General features: G+C 40.8%; 1 protein-coding gene across 11 annotated transcripts in view; it reads right to left on the bottom strand.

Moving 5' to 3' along the window:
• The window catches only part of RALGAPA1 (Ral GTPase activating protein catalytic subunit alpha 1), a 258,521-nt gene that overhangs the window by 182,470 nt on the left and 58,156 nt on the right, over positions 1 to 17,895 (bottom strand). For all 11 annotated transcript variants that reach the window (XM_039534629.1, XM_039534621.1, XM_039534630.1 and 8 more), the window contains 5 exons: positions 16,347 to 16,538; positions 14,098 to 14,235; positions 6,213 to 6,361; positions 4,050 to 4,179; positions 1,761 to 1,998 (listed from right to left, as the gene is read on the bottom strand). In XM_039534629.1, the coding sequence (XP_039390563.1) occupies positions 1,761 to 1,998; positions 4,050 to 4,179; positions 6,213 to 6,361; positions 14,098 to 14,235; positions 16,347 to 16,538 (847 nt within the window). The remainder of the gene's footprint in view (positions 1 to 1,760; positions 1,999 to 4,049; positions 4,180 to 6,212; positions 6,362 to 14,097; positions 14,236 to 16,346; positions 16,539 to 17,895) is intronic.

Raw genomic sequence — 17,895 nt, 5'->3', positions numbered from 1 at the left:
TTTGTGCTTTCATGCATGTGTAGTACTGTTCCATGATTCAAAATACATGTTTAAGCAAATGTTCAGTTAACTGCATACATTCTTATTTGAGAACAGACTCTTTCAAACACTGATGACATGAAGAGATGCAAAATCTTAGTTTCACTGTGGGTAGCAGGAATGGGAAGACTATGAAGGACAGGGAGAAAAGAAAGTGTGCTTTAGAGTGACACCTCTAGGCCAATTTAGGAGGAAGATGTATTCATCCAATCCTCACAATACCAAGCAATACAGTGAAAACCAGGGATTTCTTGGGGCTTTACAGATTCCCCTACCTAAGATGAAGCATTTAAGTAGAGGATGAAATGTATTTAATTATAAGAGTATACAGAAACATTCCTATCTGCCCCTCCCAAGAGAGAAAGAAACATTAGAATACATTATCTCTCATTCATGACACGCAGAACATAACAAGTGTCTTCTCTTAGTCCACCCAAAGCCATCACCTCAACTGGTCTGATTCTAATGGTACGTCCATACTACCCGCCAGATCTGCGGGTAGCATTCGATCTATCGGGGATCAATTTATCGCGTCTCATCTAGATGCGATAAATCGATCCCCGAACGCACGCCCATCAACTCTGGAACTGCACCAGGGCTAGAGCTGGAAGCGGAGTAGATGGGGGAGCTGCAGCCATCAATCCCGTGCCATGAGGACGGGAGGTAAGTCGAAATAAGATAAGTCAATTTCAGCTATGCTATTCCTATGGCAGAAGTTGCGTATCTTACATCGCCCCCCGCAGCGTAGACCAGGCTTCGGAGATAAAAAGTGGACTGTAGAAAAATTACAATTATTGCAACTGTATTACAGATTTCCATGTAACATAATACCTACTGTTTACATAGTGCTTTTCATCAGTAGATGTGAAAGTGCTTTACAAAAGGAAGTCAGTATCGTTATCCCCTGTTTTACAAATGGGGAAACTGAGGGACAAAGAAATGACGCGACTTGCCCAAGGTCACACAGCAGGCCAATTGCATACCTGGGAATAGAATCCCAGTTTCCTGAGTCCAGCTATTAAGCCACTCTGCCTCCCTTCATATTATTCAGGACTGTAAAATAGCCCATTATCTACATTCTGTAGAATATCTACAACACTGAACTCTAATCTGATTTAAAAACTTGCAACATTCAAATGCATTATTAAGAGGCTCCTTTTTTCTTAAATAATCATTAGTCAAAGTAATTTTGACAAAACTGGCCTTCTCCAAGGCTTGCACCTCAAGACCTGAACTCTCATAGTCAGTGGCAAACTATTAGCCCAGACTACAACTTTAATCAATATTCCAATAACAACATCTTTACTTTAAAAGATTTAGAAAGTGAATAATGTTAGCAGTGGATTTACAATCTAGTTAAGGTTTACTATAAATCTATCATGGACATAATTCCCTCTTATTACTAATCAGAAATTAATGGTTATGATTGATGCTTACAGTTAACTAAATTAAACTGACACAAAGAGAAAGAAATACCACTCCACAATATGTAATTATGGGCTTAATCCAGCAAACATTTAAACTGTTTGCAGGATTGGGTCCTATGCTAGGATGTAGTGGTTTTTAATTTACAAAATATAATCTACAAAAAACAGAAGTTGTCCCATTTCAGTTGACAGACACAGCTAATTAGACATACATTAAGGCCCGCCTCTCTCTTTCCCCCACCTCTTCCAAGACTCAAGTTGTATAATTAAATTATTTAATGCAGGATGTCTTACCTTTGCCTTTGTGCTTTTTCTGTTTCTGCTCACTTAATTTATCCAGTGGTAAGTCACTGAGGTCCAGGCTGTACAGGTTTCTAGCTAATACTTTTGTTAGTGTCTCCATAGTCAGTGACCACTCAGTGGCCAGCTCTTCCCAATATGTCAGTGATGACATTACAGACAGCAAATCATCCCAAAGCTCTCGAGAGATGTACACATTTAGATTTGCTTTGATCCAGGCTACTATAAGAGTCTAAAAGAATAAGTAATTTAAGTGACAATAGTTGGCTTGTTAACATAAGGCAACAGAAGAGTATTCAAGTATCAGACTTTACTGTCTGAAACAAAAAGTTGCCATATAGTGTCCACAACACACACACCCATCTCTACCTCACACAAATCTTACATGAATTTCCATGTGATGATTAAGCCTTTTTGTTTTCACTCATAGTTGTGTGGTATGTTAGGTTACTTAGCTGTGGGAACAAATTGGTTTGATTCATAAAAGATTTCTTCAGATCGTAACATAGTTTAGTTTGGATTACATCTCATGCATTTTGTTTCTTTTCTTTTTTTAAAAGCATCTGGAGAATCTCCTGACCCCAGAGAAGCCATCAAAAGAGCAACTTGAGGCTATCTACTTTGAATGACTCTACTGCTGGCCCATCCCCATAGATCAATGCATTTTCTGCACAGGTAGGGCAACCACTACAAGGGGAAAAGGGTGGGGCTGCAGTTTTCAAGCTAAGCACATGGCAAAAGGAGAGAGACTACTTAAGAAGGGTGTTGCTCAGAAGCAAGTAGGGCCTGACCACTGCCACATGAAAACAGGATATGCAGGAAAGAAGCCATCAGGGACTTTGCCCTGCTGGATATGCTGGCAATCCTTGGATGCATAGAAGAGATGAGATCAGACCAGGGATTTGGAGCTGTGCACCGGCTCCGCTCCAGCTCCAGGCAAAAACCTGCAGCTCCACTGCTCTGTGCTCCGGGCTCTGCTCCAAAGCCCTGGATCAGACTGGAGGGTATTTTTCCAAAGAACTGTAACTCTCAAGTGCTTTAACAGTAACATGACTACAGTTCAGAAACTCCTTTACTGAGCCTGTATTCCTTGTTTTCTTGCCATGTTGTCCCCAACATGGGCTTCTAGCTTAATCCAAGTGCCCACAGCATCAGTGGAACTCTGGGAAAGCATATGTAAGTTGGTGGGAGGCTCAGGAGGTCTGAGGCATTTGGTTTAAGGGTCTAGGCTGGCTGAACAGCAGAGTCCCATGTCCCAACCCCAGCCTCGTGTCCCCATCCCTGAGCCCCCAACCTGGCCCTCCCCACTCCCTGTCCTTCGGGGCCAGTCCTTGGAGCCCCAACCGGCCTCTTTCCCTCCCCCGTCTGTCTCCAATCACCTGTTTCTGCCACATCCCAGCCTCCTACCATCTCCCCAGGGCTGCTATCTGGAGTCCCATTGGTCCCTCCCACTACCCAGAGCCTCCTTCCTGCCCCTCTATTGTCCCATCCCCCAGAGGGGCATCGTACCTCTAGCTGATCATAGATTCCAACAGCTTCATCTCCTCAGTCCAAACTCAAAAGTACTCATACACATTCACACCTTGCTTTGCGCCCCAGATCCCAGCCCACACCCATTCCTCTCCCCTCTGGCCCATTTCTGTTACTTGGCTCAATTGGTGGGTACGGAGGAATGTTTAGAGGGGTGAGGGGGAACAGTAGCAATGCCAGATGCCTCAGGCCAGCCTCGTGCATCCCGTTTTCAGATAAGGAAAATAAGGTCACCTTACTCTCTGGGCAGGGTGGGTATAGAGCTGGCAGGCAAACGGGGGTATGGGAAGGGGAGCTGGACCTTGACAAAAAATAATCACCCCCAACTTAGACAAATAGTTGTCAGCATGTTGTTATATATAGTAATGCTATTATCAGATGCAACTAGCCCTTTAACATGCAGTGGTCTCAATATTTAGGCAATATGCTTATTAAAAATTCTAGTCTCACATATAACAAAGAGAGAAGGTGGGTGATGTATTTTTTTTATTGGACCAACTTTTGTTGGTGAGAGAGACAAACTTTTGAACTTACACAGAGCTCTTCTTCTGTCCTGAAGCCATGTAAGCTCAAAAGCTTGTCTCTCTCACCAACTGAAGTTGGTCCAATAAAAGATATCACCCACCTTGTCTTCAATACTCTGGGACTGACTCGGCTACAATACCACTGCAGATGACAGACACGACAACTGCTTTTGTTGCAACCAGCCTCATAGCCAAAGTTAAAACTCGTATTAAATTTTTATTTAATTGCCTGAAAAAGAGGTCCTGCAAGTCTTCCTGCTAAAGTGGAGTTCTTTCTTCCTTGATACTGCAGGAAAGCCTGGGATGGCATCTTCAGCACAGATTCTGTGACCCTGAGCAGCACAAGTAACATCTGCTCCCTGCAAAGCAATATTAAATTGAGTTACTTCTTCAGTATATATTTGGGCCGTGACACTTAATAAATGATCACTGTCTATGTTTCTCCCCTTACACAAACATTTAAAAAAAAAAAAACCAGAAAATGTAAGAGTCAGAAATAGCTCAACATCAGTCTATTTTTAAGAAATCTATCACTCCTGCCCTTTATTGTCTGTCTCTCTCCACTGCCACAACAAGGAACCCCTGCAGGATTCCCTTTCATGTGTCATATACGGCTTTCTACCTGCTCTCTCAAGGAAGCATGGCTCTCAGGAGTCCCAAATGGCAGCAAAGTTACTTTTAGTTAGATCACTATTTCTGAACCTAACCTACACTTTAAAACCAAATAAGAGTATTTGGCAGGGCACTGGTGTCATAACAGAAGATGACTTTTCTAAACATACTCTAGCAGCCCTAAAGAGGATGGCACGGTGTCTTCACAGTCACAACTGAATAATGTTGGTTGAAAGTTTATTTAAAGTTATATGAAGCCTGTGAAGGTGTTACATTTAAAATTATCTATTGGAATTTGCTAGAGATTCCCATTTTACTCCCAAGTCTCCACTGGAAAGCTGAGAACCAAGTCTGACTATTGTTTTTCCATATATGGATATATAGTGATGGCAGCCCTACTTATGAAGAACTCAGGAGACATCAATAAGAGACAATGAAATTTAAATTACAATGAAAAAAGTTGGAAATTTAAAGATTTGCTGTTGCTCTCTGCTGCAGCAGACCATGGTGGCATTCTACTATTCCATTAGAACAAGGCGCGGGAGGGGGGAGGGGAAGGGGGGAGAGAGAGAGAGAGAGAGAGAGAGAGAGACTGATTGACTACAGAAATGGCTCAGCTTTGGAGCTGGGTTTTGCCCCATGTACCTGGCTTGTTAGAAAAAAAAAATGAGCTGGTTAAAGTGCAGATGGACTTTTGCATAAAAAATCCTGAAACCAGAATAAATTGCAGACAAGGACCATTACAGACCTTTAAACACAAAATTACTGAACTTGTATATACCCACTACCTTCATGTTAGCCCTACTCCAACACAGATCTCTGAAAAGAATCTTCCTATAGCTTTCCTAGGTGAGTGGACGAGTACCCCCATGTCACAGAGAGCAGGACAAAGGAGAACAAAAACAAGTCTATGCTCCTTTCCCCCACAAAAACAAACTGAAGTGGTCACAGGTAATACAAACACCTTACCACCATGGGAGATGAAGGGGGGAGGAAATACCCACAAACAGGAAGTGGTAGAATGGGCATTCAACCCCAACATCCTTCCTCCAAAAGTGGTAGAGTTTGGCTTCCCCAGCTCTTGGCTCTCAAGCACGATTTCCCCCAATGGGGAAGTGAGTAGTAATGAACCCAGCTTTTAGCAGGGTTGAGGCCAGTAAACGGGATGGCTATATACACTGCCCCCACCTTCCCAAAAGCTGGTAAGACTGGCCCAGGCATTAGAATAGAAGCCATCAGTGTCCATACAGGAGGCATACAGATTATCTGCTTCTCCTGCCTCCCCACATCCCAAATAAGCATTCAGCATTGGCTACTCAGAAAAGGTGCCTGTCTATGACCTTTTAAATAGCTCTGAAGAAAGGACAATTGCAGCTGCTTATCTTTGCCTCACAGCTCCTCTCACCATCACTGATGCTGTCTTTTAGTGCTGAGGGTGTCTATTTCTATCCCTTCCACTTAGCAGTCCCCTTCCAGCTAGGATGGAGGTGTCCACATTTGCCTGTTGTAATAGTTATCTAGGTTTATTTAAAGGTTTTTTTTTTTTTTTTGTGCAGGGGGAAGGCAGGAGATGGTCCATATGTACTTTATACCACCAACTCCAGCAAAATGATACTTTAAAGTAAACCTAGATATGTATCGCTCTTAAAAAACTGACTTGTTGAGAGAAACTGACTCACTTAGTAGAAACCATTTCATTGGACTTTCTGGGTATTAAAAAGTTTTAAATAGTCGGTCCAGTTAATTAAAAATCTTAAAGATAAAAGCATAAGCTTTTTACCAAGTCTTCTTGTCCATTGTTATTTGCACCACCATGTGACGATAGATATTAAGAATGCGTTTACACATATCAGTGTGCTCATCCAAAAGAGTTTTAATTTCATTTGCAGGCTCAAGAAGAAATATATTTGAAGAGTTTATTATAAAAACCTATAAACAAAAAAAGTGGCAATTAAAATTATTAGCCTGAGAAGCTAGCCAGTTTTAGCTCTAATTAAAACAACTCAACAGATAACCGTAGAAAATAAAAGTAGTGATGTAAATTTTCATAGGTACATCACTTGTTTAGCCTGCTTTAATGAGTGACAAATTCAAGAATAAAATGGGTTTAAGTTTCAGTTTAGCAGAAGAGAAAAGTTTTCACATTTTCTGTACAAATTTCTTCAGATGTATTATATGGAAAATTACTCAAGGCTGTGTTAAAACTGGAGAACATCCAACAGCATAAACCCACTTCTGTCCTCTGTAACTGCAACCACAAAGTAACACTTGATAAAACCATGATAGCGGATCTATATATACACACACAGTGTGCCTGACAATGATGGTGGAATTTCGGGACTTGAAGTTTTTATTCCACAGCGTATAGCACTGCTTGCTAATATTTGGGATATTTACCAAAGAGGCTGCCCTACACTTAGCAGCATTCTAGGAGTTTTGTATAGCTAGCCCAAGATTCCAACACTCCAGTCCATACTTTAGAGTTCATTGTGGCAGTATCAGAGTCAGCCACATACAGTTACCTTCAATTCTGTAAACAAGTCTTGCTCAGCATTAAAAAAAGAACAGAACAAAACAGCAATGGGAACAATTTAGAAGAACTAAGAAAGGTGATCGCAATCTTTGAAGCATTATTTATGGGACAATGCTCCAAGATGAGCAGCCTGACATCAATGTCTGCTGTGCTTAGATCCTGGTCACCATACCTGCTCAAGATGAGTGCCAATTTTGAGACTTGGTCCAGTGTCTTGATAGGACTGCACTGAGAATCTAAAATGAGTGGCTGAAAATCTTTCAGATAAAACACACACCTTTCATTCTTTCTGTATGCAACTTAGCCTAACATGACAGCTAGACTCTCAGTATGAGAATAGCTTTACGCATTGTGGAGACTGGCCACAAATTACATGTGCAAATTTCTTGGAAAGGTTATTGCATTCAGGGTAAGCAATGAAATATATACAATCCTAGAGAGGCCTCTTATTACTAATAAGCATTCCTCTAAGGTAAGAAACATTTGTAAATAAGGCTTCCCAGCTGCAATGGATCTACTGATGGAACTCAGCTGCCCATTCTCCATCTACTAGACAAAGCACCAAGCAATTCAACCAGAAAAGGTACTAAATCTACTGTGTTGTAAGCCTTTGTTGATCACAAATGTGATGTCCTGGATATTTACTTTAGCTGGCCTGCCAAAGTGCATTATATATGGTGTCTCAGGAACTCCGGCTTGTACCAGCTGGGATATTATTTTTTACCATGCACACCAAATGTTAATAGAGTGCAACCACAGGGATTCTTGTGATCCTGCCTATTCTTTGCTTCCTGGTTAATGAAATTATATCTGGATTATCCCAAGAGCAAGACACTGCTTTAAATACTGCCTCCAAAAGAATAGAATATGCCTCATGAGGCTGAAGGGGAGATGAGACGCCTTTTGAAATGTTCCAATGCCATTTTGGGATGCTGTGGTTTATACAACACTATATGACAACATGGGGAGGTTTTCCAGACAGACAGAGAATAATTTGGAGACAAAGTTAATACATCTCAGACACCTCCAATTCCTGATATACAGGAGACCATGTCAGGAAAGCTAACTTAATGCAAAGTGTTCTCTGCCAATACAGCAGCAAATGGGAGAGAAGAGAAAATAATCAAGTCTCAACAGCCATAGGCTACCAACTGAGCTGTGCACTATCTGACTTTGAATACCTACCTCTTGGATATGGATAATGCTCAAACTGATTAAGTATGGGAGTACCTTTTATTTATTTATTACAGCCGCTATAATTTTTGACTAATTTATCTGTTTCAAATTCGAAGAGACAAAATACTTCAGGTATCAACGTTTTTATTTCTCATTCTTTAGGAAACCATGAAACATATGGTATATTGTAAAATACAGCTTTTAATAAACAATCACCCCCCAACTTGGGATCTGAAAATAATATAGTTTGTTAAGATTGACTGTACATTTGAATAGTTTCTGAGTTACTCCGCTGAGGAAGACATTAGGTTTAGGGCCTGATCAAGTGCTCATTTAAGTCAATGGGAGTTTTTCCATTGGATTTCAACAGGCATTGAACCAGGTCATTGGGGACAGCATTAGTAAGAAAGAGTAGAGTAGGATAACAGGTAGGACAAGGACAACGTGGAGGTTAAAGGAACCACTACTAGAATGAAAGATTCCAGAGTGAGGTTGGTGGAAGGTGACACTACATTAATACTCCAGAGTAAGTTCTCACTCTTCCTTTTTCATAGTGGGAGTAGAAGCCTCAAATATTTGCCTCCAAAGTTGAGCCTGGTTTTCTGATTCTTCTGATTTGCATCTCTTGGCCTATACACTCATGAAGTCATTGGTTATATAGCTGCAGTTTTACTCTCGTCTGCTTTGGGTATCTGCAGCTCAATATTTAGTCCTTTGCCAGCTTTTTCCTCTTCAAGTTTTAGAAGGAGGTAGGGTAATTTTCCTTTTCTGTTCCACTGAAATGCAAGCAGCTGCAATGGAAGGGGACTCTCAGCACCTTCTAGACTCAGCATGGCAGCTGTGCCTTCTTGGTCTGTTGAAGAAGCAGAGCAGAGATTAGTTATATTTGGCAGCAGGCATTTATTCCTGTTGCAGGACTGAAATGCTGCTGTGTGCTGGACTTGAAAGAATTTAGGGTTCCCACTGTTAAGGTCTGCCTCAGGAAGTCACTGGTAAAATACTATGTATTCTTTAGAATGTGTGCCATTAGTTTCAGAAATATCTATTCTTGATTAGTGCTTTTAGAAGCAATAGTAAGGAACTGAACAAAGAATAATCATATACATACTTCTCCAAAATTCCTAATGCTTTATATGTTTGTGCCCTTGAATGTTGTGTTTATTACAAGGAGAAAGAACAGAGGTGAATATGTGTATTAAATATTTGTCCTTCTCCTGCAGGCCAATGAGGAATTTTGGGCTTCATGTACCAATTACTTTATTACTGCTTGGGACTTTGGTTCCCAATAAAACATAATGCCTTAACTCAATCTGGTGTTCTATTTGGCTTTAATAAGTTTAAATAAGAGACAGTTAAATGCTATTTCTCTCCTTATGAAATCAGCTATACTGACAACTAGAAGCTTACAGAAAAAAGCAGTTTGGTTGCAAAGGTAGCAGGAATGGGAGTTTGGCTATGCCACATTAGTGTGTGTGTGTGTGGGGGGGGGGGGGGGTTGGGCAGAGAACAAAGCAGCACCAGAGATAGTCTAGGCTCCATTTGCAGCTTTGTTCATCTCTGGGAAATGGTAAGCATACTTTTTTTTTACTGGCAGCTATCACTGTCCTTATAACATCAGTAGCTTGCAATGCTGACACAGTAAACCCCCTTCTATTTTCAAGCACACACCAGAAATAAGATCCAGTAAATGTAGAGAGAGCACAATACCTTGCATGAACGGCTGCATGTCTTGATTGCTCTGGTTTGTCTCCTCTGCCAGCTGCACTTCATGTGGTAAGACACACTGTTTGGGACTCAAAGCGTATTCACCTTACTCATTTGTTGCAGTGGCTCTGATAAACTGAGAAGGCTTTATCAGTGGCCTGGCCTGGCTCGGCCCAAGAATAATGTACATCACATCAAAAAAAGGGCAGGTTATTCGTGCTGAACCAATGCTACTGTTGTTGTCTCTGGTCTTACTTTACCAGAGGCTTTAATGTTCTCCCAACAATGCTTGGCATTTCATCCAATCCATAGATAAGCTAATCTCTGACACCTTGTTGTAAATTTCCTTATTGTTGTCAAAGAGAACGCAATATGGATGGAGTTTTCACTTCAGATCCTGATTGTAGAATCATAGAAATGTAGTGCTGGAAGGGACCTTGAGAGGGCACCTAGTCGATCCTGCTGCACTGAAGCAGAACCAAGACCATTCCTGAGAGGTGTCTGTCCAACCTGTTCTTAAAAACCTCCAATGATGGATTCCATACAGTCCCCCTTGGAAGCCTATTCCAGAGCTTAATTGCCCTTACAGTTGGAAAGTGTTTCCTAATATCTAATATAAACCTCCCTTGCTTCAGATTAAATCCACTACTTCTTGTCCTACCTTTGGAGGACACAGAACAACTGATCACTGTCCCCTTTACAACAGCCCTTAACATCTCTGAAGATTTATCAAGTCCCCCTTCAATCTTCTTTTCTCAAGACTAAACATGCTACTTTTTTTTTTTAAACCTTTCCTCATAGGTCAGATTTTCTAAACCTTTTACCGTTTTTGTTACTATCCTCTGGACTCTCTCCAGTTTATCACCATCTTTCCTAAAGTGTGGCATCCAGAACTGGACACAGTATTCCAGCTGAGTCCTCACAAATGCTGAGTAGAAAGGAGAAATTACCTCCTGTGTCTGGCATATGACATTCCTGTTAATACACCCCAGGATGATGATAGCCCTTTTTTGCAACTCCATCACATTGTTGATTCATTCAATTTGTGATCCACTATGACCCCCAATCCTTTTCAGCACCACTACCACCTAGCTTGTTCTTCCCCATTTTGTGTCTTATTAATTACTTGCATTACTGCAGCACCTACATGCTTTAGTCATGGGCCATGACTCTCTTGCAGCATTGCAAGAGGGAAGGGGGTGATCACAGGAACCCTTCAGTGGCCACTGGTACAGCACCCCCACCCCATACTGTACCTTACATCAGGCCTCACACTCATTGCCCCAACACACTATTGTCACAATATCTTTCTCAAAAGGTGTCATCTAAGGTATCATATGTAAACTGGCAACACACTGGTTCTGAAAATCATTGTGTGATGTATGCATGGATTGTATACAAAGAGTTGTAGATGTGTGCTGGAAATATGATTTTAAAATGTATTTGGGAGGCACAGCATGATCCCAGACAAAAATGTACATTTACTTATGTGACCTGTTTGGTTACAGGCAAAAGTACAACAGAAATACATTTATACATAAAGTAAACAGACATCAAGCTAAATGAGAGGGGGAGAAAACCATTTAACAACCACACTGGGGGACAGAATCTGCACCCCAAGAAACCTTTCTGAGAAAGTCAATGGACTCTGAAGTATTATAAAGGGGAGCAAAGAGACAGTTTAGTTACCCTTCACCTAAGGGTTGATAGGATACAGCACCCACTGTGCCTATTAAAGCTGATCCCTTGGCCTGAAAGGCAAGAGTTGGTGGAAACTTCACTGTAAGCGAGAAACTTGCTTACACAAAGATTGTAACTTGCTGAAATTAAGTTTTAGTCACTAGAAAGTGTTTTGTTTGCTTTGTAACCACACTTGTCTTCTATTCATATTCAGTATCACTTCAATCTCTGTTCTTTTTTAATAAACTCAGTTTTGTAATAAAACAAGAATCTCTCTGTGCGGTGTATTAAACTGGAAGGTGAGTCCACAGCGAGCAATACAGGCTGGCGCATACATTTTCACTTTGGAGGCAGTGAACTTAATTTCTGTGAATGTCCAGTGAGGAGGGACTAGACACTCCAGAGAAACATCTCTGGGTAACTCAGGAGTTGGGATTCACGGATTGTTATCTGCAAGGTAAGATTTGGACTAACAGAGTCCTGAAGAGTTTGGGGGCAAGGCAGACAAGCTAACGTCTCAGGTTGCTCATACATGGTTTGGGAGCAGCAAAAAGAAAAAAAAAACAACCACCTCTCACTTGCTGAGGCTGAGAGGAGTTACACAGGGGATCACAATTCTGGGTACCCCAAGCAGGAGGTCACACATCTGTCTATACATTCTATATTACAGGAACCGTTTTCCTTAAAAATCTTCTTGGGTGTCTTTATTAACTATTTGTACTACCCTGGTGCCTAGAAGCTCGAGATATAGACCAGGACCCCCATTGCACTAGGCGTTGTATAAACACAACAGTGACCCATGTTAAAGGTTAATGGAGTGAGAGAGGAGCAAATGCACATTTCTGCTGCTGCTACTGTTTGGTTGGATTCTGCCAAAGAACAAGCGCATAGGGTGAAACAGTAAAAGCTATCTTCATGCCAGAAAAGCCTAGCCTGCTATGCACTAAGGCCATGTCTACACTACAGCTGTTACAGTGGTACAGCTATGGCACTGCAGCTGTGCCACAGTAGCATCATAGTGTAGATACTTCCTACAGCAATGGAAGGGGTGTTTCTGTCAATGTAGTTAATTTACCTTTCCAAAAAGGTGGTAGCTAGGTTGAAAGAAGAATGCTACCATTGACCTTGCCATGTTTACACTGAAGGGGTTAGGATCAACCTAACTATGGGACTCAAGGTGCAAAAATGCCCTCAGTGATATCGATTTAATTTTTAAGTGAAGACCAGGCCTGAGTATCTGTGTGGACCCTGCTGCCGCACTCTACTCCTATTTCAAAGAGGGGTAGCTCTTGGGAACTGTTAGTGAACGGCAGCAAGGTCTAACCAGAGAATTTGCACAGACAAGCCCTATGAGACTTGCAGTCTCCTCCCTGCAAAGCTTCCCGGTAACAACTAAGATCAGCAGCCTGTATGTCTGCTAGGGAGAAAGATCAGTTCTCCCCATTCCCTAGCACGTCACATAGCTGAGTCTAATGAGTCTCTGCTTAACATCATATCGCCTACAACTTTAAAAACTTGTGCTCCAGTTGCCTGATGAGTGCAGGAAAGCTCAAGGATTTTTTCTTTCAATTTAAAAAAGGTTGGGGTTTTTCACTCAGCAACTAAAAAATGCCTGTAAGCACGCTCAGTGGACATCCAATACTGCTAAGACTTGTGCTCATAAATGACTTTATGCACCTGAATAATCCCATGGTGAGACTCAAAATGTACACTGAACACGCTAAAAGGTTAAAAAAAAACCCACAGTGTCTTATAACACAAGAACAAGGCATTTTGCTCAAAATGTCCAAAATAATTGACCTCTGTGCTAAGACCAGTTATAGAAAATTTCAATTCCAAAAGCAGAATTTTCAGGAAGTTATAAACAAATGGAAATATAAAGGCTATATACACAACTCTAGCTAATCTTTACTACAGCATTTGCAACTTACAATAGTATTGAATAAGTTATTTCTATTTAAAATACACCCATGCAAAGTTCCAAAAATCCTTGTATTAATTACATTTTAAAAATGTAAATAAACTGTTAATATAATATGATTAAAATAACTAAAGAACAAAGATCTAATAAGTGTTTATCTCCAGCTATAACATTAAGCCACCACATGTGTTCTAATATAGATAAAATTTCATAAACAGGACAGCACTCAAATTCATACAAACAATCTTCTAGTGTGGATTAGTTTAGATAATTTTTTTTGTAACACCCTGTAGAATGGAGTACACTTTCTGATGTAGAAATGAACATATGGAATAAAGATTTTTTTCCTTGTGTGACCCAACAGTAGTAAATGCAGTCCTGTATACTATGTGTTAGTTATGTCAAAAACGAAGAAAGAATGCAGGAAGTCAATAAGAACACATTAAACTATCATTATATCTTTATTATCCATCCCCTTAATTAAATCTACAATCATTTAGCAACACTAAGATGTTATGGAACAGCAGGAGACTCATTCTGTAATCATGTTCCGTTTTATCCATTAACATTTTATTTACACAATATTAAAGAAAACACATTAAACAGGAAAGAATAAAATAGAGGGGGAAAAAAATAGAGTGCATTCTGTACCTGTAACACTGATTGTACTCCAGCTCGTATATTTTGCTCAGCGATATCTATTTCCGATATTTTATGGGAAGCATCTTGGTGGCAGCCATTTCTTGTCCAACTTGAATTTTGAACATGACCAGAGTTTGTCATTTTTTCCTGAAGCATAAAATATTTTGTTTCTTAAACTCCCAGAGAAAAACCAAACAAATGGGAATTAGATTTTTGCCCCCCTCTTTATTTAAAAAAAAAAAAAAAAGGAGGAATATGAGCTGAAAATGACTACTGGGAGCAGCCTGCCTCCCAGAGACTGGAAAATGGAAGAAGGTGCATGTCCAGGCACCTTAAAAAAAAGGATACAATGTAAAAAAGAGTCACAGAACAAATATTCAAAATAATAGGGGAAAATTACCATATATACTCAATCATAAGCCAGTTCGTTTATAAGCTGACCTCCTTCCCCCCCAAGATGGATAAGTAAAAATGGAAAATTTTTATGACCCATTCATAAGCCGACCCTATAATTCAGGGGTCAGCAAACTTTGGCTCCCGGGCCATCAGGATAGGTTGCTGGCGGGCCAAGATGGTTTGTTTACCTCGAGCATCTGCAGGCACAGAGGTAAACCTAAGTAAACAAAGTGCCCCGGCATGCCAGCTGCTTACCCTGATGGGTTGGGACAGCAACTGGTGGGGAAATTTGAGGGGGTGGAGAAGGGAGAAGCTTGGGGTCAGGGGAGTAACCCCTGTGACCACCCCCCACATAACCCAACCCCTAGCCCAGTAACCCCACACTCTCCCCATCCCCGCCCTTCCCATCTTATCTGGGGCAGGCCAGACCGGGCAGTGCGGCCGCAGCGTGCCTGCCCCGGAGCTGCAGCTGCCTTGGATTTAGGGGAGAGCAGCGTGGCCAGAAGCGGAAAGACTCTGGCCCTGCCTCTTCCCTTCTGGCTCTGCTGGCTGTGCTGCCTCTCCTTGCTCCCTCTGTTGGGGAGGGGGCTGTGTCCCACCTCTCCCCCTCTATACCCATTCATAAGCCAACCCACTTCTCTGGTGTTTCCCTTTTTTACTAAAAAAATATTCAGCTTATGAACAAGTATATACGGTAATTGCTACTTTGTCTCATTCTGCTTGGAATTATTTTTCATATATAGTGTAAGGATATAGTGCACAAACCATCTCCCTAAGTTAGTTTATAGTTAGCAATGAACCATAAGGTAATATGTATGGCAACAATTTTGTCACGGTAAAATTAGGCAAAATTTACAGAGCAGTCATGGTAAAAACGTACAAAATCAGGGTATGCCCAAGCCGGAGCCAAAGAAGTCACTGAATCCGTGACCAAATCACATCCTTACTAATGAGCCATACTAGGGAGTACATTACACTAATAAAGCAATCGTAGTCCTCAGTGTCCTGCTCCTTCTTGTACTGAAGTCACTGGGGAATTTTGCAGTTGACTTAAAATGTGCAAAGTCAGGCCTCAAAGGCATTTGGCTTTCACCCTGTGCATACTTTATTTATTAAAAACCAATGAAAATGCTTATGCTTATAGCTATTTTGAAGGGAATTGAAAAAATAACGACAGCATTTAAAGATGGTAACGGTCTGACTATTAGAGAAACTTATAATTTTGTTTTTGGTCCCCAAACTGAGGAGTTCTCTCTTAGGAAGCTCTTGGTAGGAGAATACACAGTGTCAAGTTCTAAATATATACATAAATCACTAACATTAAATTCCACTATTATAATTTAGATTAGGAATAGGTTTTCAAAAGGCATATGAGCAGTTAGGTGCTGGCTTCCTATTGAAAGTTAAATGGACAGTCTGTGCCTCTGAAAATCTCCCCCTTAAATTTAATTTAAAATAGGATTTTTCTGTATTTGGTTTGTTTTATTTAATGCTGGCCCCTAGAAGTCAGTTACTGCTGAGTTAAAAAAAAATTCCTGGTCATTTGCATAAACAATCTGAACAAAGAACGGATATGAAGGTGAGGTGGAGGCATGAATTGAAGGATTTGGGAGTATAGCTTTTATGGGGGGCGGGGAGGGAGGCACCTTTACTGTGCTGCTACTCTATTTACTCATACCTGAGGGGACAGATTTGTGCCTTCACAGTTTTCATCTCAATATTTCCTTTCACTCCTCTTTTCTAACTCATGCACCAACCAGACTGCTATGTGGAAACAAAGTACATATGCTAAATTGTTCAGGAAATGAGACATCTATTTAACAATGGTCTTTTTAAATTTGAAGAAGTTTGGGTTTTTTTACCTCATCTCTCTCGTTTCCCTTCTCCGCTGAATTATGTTCTGCAACATTTTCATCACAATCTATATTTACAGATGTCAATATTTCTTCAGGTTCTTTCATAAATAAAGGCTTATCTTCCTGTTGGATCCATTCTTGGTAAACCTTCACCACTTTCCTCATAGCAGCTGCTTCGCAAATTGGCAACAAAAATGCCTAGTTGGGAGGGGGAAAAAAGTTATAACATTTGGAGACACGTTAGACTCGAACTACGTTATCTCACGATACTGCTAGTAGTAAACAGTTTCAGGAACATGCATTTCAATTTATGGATATGATATGAAGATAGAAAGTTGACGTGATTTAATTTTATTTAAAAAGTTTTTAGGACTCACTATACTGTACAATTCTGTCGCTTTGAGGGAAAGGAAAAGTGAGAAACATCCAACTCACTTCTTTCAACTCTAGGAAAGCTCCCACCCCAGGCATCATGCTCTACAGATGGAGAAACTGCTGCAGCCACTCTGCAGGAATTTAAACTAATGCTGATTTACATCAGTATTAATTTATTAACTTTCCCCATCTGCAATCTGGAACACCCTGAAAGTCGGAAGGAGGGCAAAGGGGGAAGGACAGAAAGTTTTTGAGGGAAAAAAGTGACACTTGGCAAAAAAGCTGTGCTGCTAGGGAGCTGGATGTAGTTAGCAGGGAAAGGGAGCAGCTGCCAGTGGGACTCCATGCGGACCTGTTCCTGCATAGATCTTAGGGGCCCTGCTGATACTGAACACCAAAAACAGAACAGAACAGAACAGAACAGAACAGAACAGACTCGGTGGAAGCTTCTGCTGCATCCAGTCCCATACACGGGGGGAGAAAGAGTAAGGGGCAATAGGGTTCTTAATTATATTAGCCATTTGAATTTGTACTGATAACAAAAAAGCCATGTTTTACTGCTGCTATGAATGAGTGGCGCAAATCAGATGACACAGAAAAAGCATTTTTTTAACTACAGTTATGAAAAAATGCATGTCAGCAAGCCAGTTTGCTTGCAAGATGCTGCCCTCTTCAGGAAGTATTATGTAACTGTGGGGCTAAAATAAAAGTGCTCTCAGATCAGCCGTCTCTAATGCAAGTCTTGGGATTCTGCTAAACTTAACTATGTTCAAAGACAGTCTACGTTAATGCAATATATTTACTGGGAATTTAACTTTCTTTTAAATTCACAACTTTACCAGCTTGTGCACTTTTACTATACTAGTTGTATTAAAAAGAATAAAATAAACTGAACCAGTTTGCATTTCCCAGGAGCCATTGGATATACCAATATCCCAAAGAAATGCATGATTCTTGTTATGAACAATTCATTCTCAACTTCAGGACTGAACACTTTAAAGGAGTATCAGAATGGCACCCAGCTATTCTGTAACTTCCAAAGTCAGCTAAAAAGTAGGATAGGCAACTGCTATCCTTTAGAGTTTCTTATGCTTTTGCAACACAGAATGCCCTACAGCTTTCAAAGTGCAGGAAATATGATGTGGCTGAGGAAATATTGCCACACCTGCTGGGCCAGTTA

This window comes from Mauremys reevesii, linkage group 4 (genome assembly GCF_016161935.1).
Source record: "Mauremys reevesii isolate NIE-2019 linkage group 4, ASM1616193v1, whole genome shotgun sequence".
In the NCBI taxonomy this organism is placed as follows: Eukaryota; Metazoa; Chordata; order Testudines; family Geoemydidae; genus Mauremys; species Mauremys reevesii.
The sequence above is the reverse complement of the archived record's forward strand: the minus strand, read 5'-3'. Positions and strand labels throughout refer to the sequence as shown.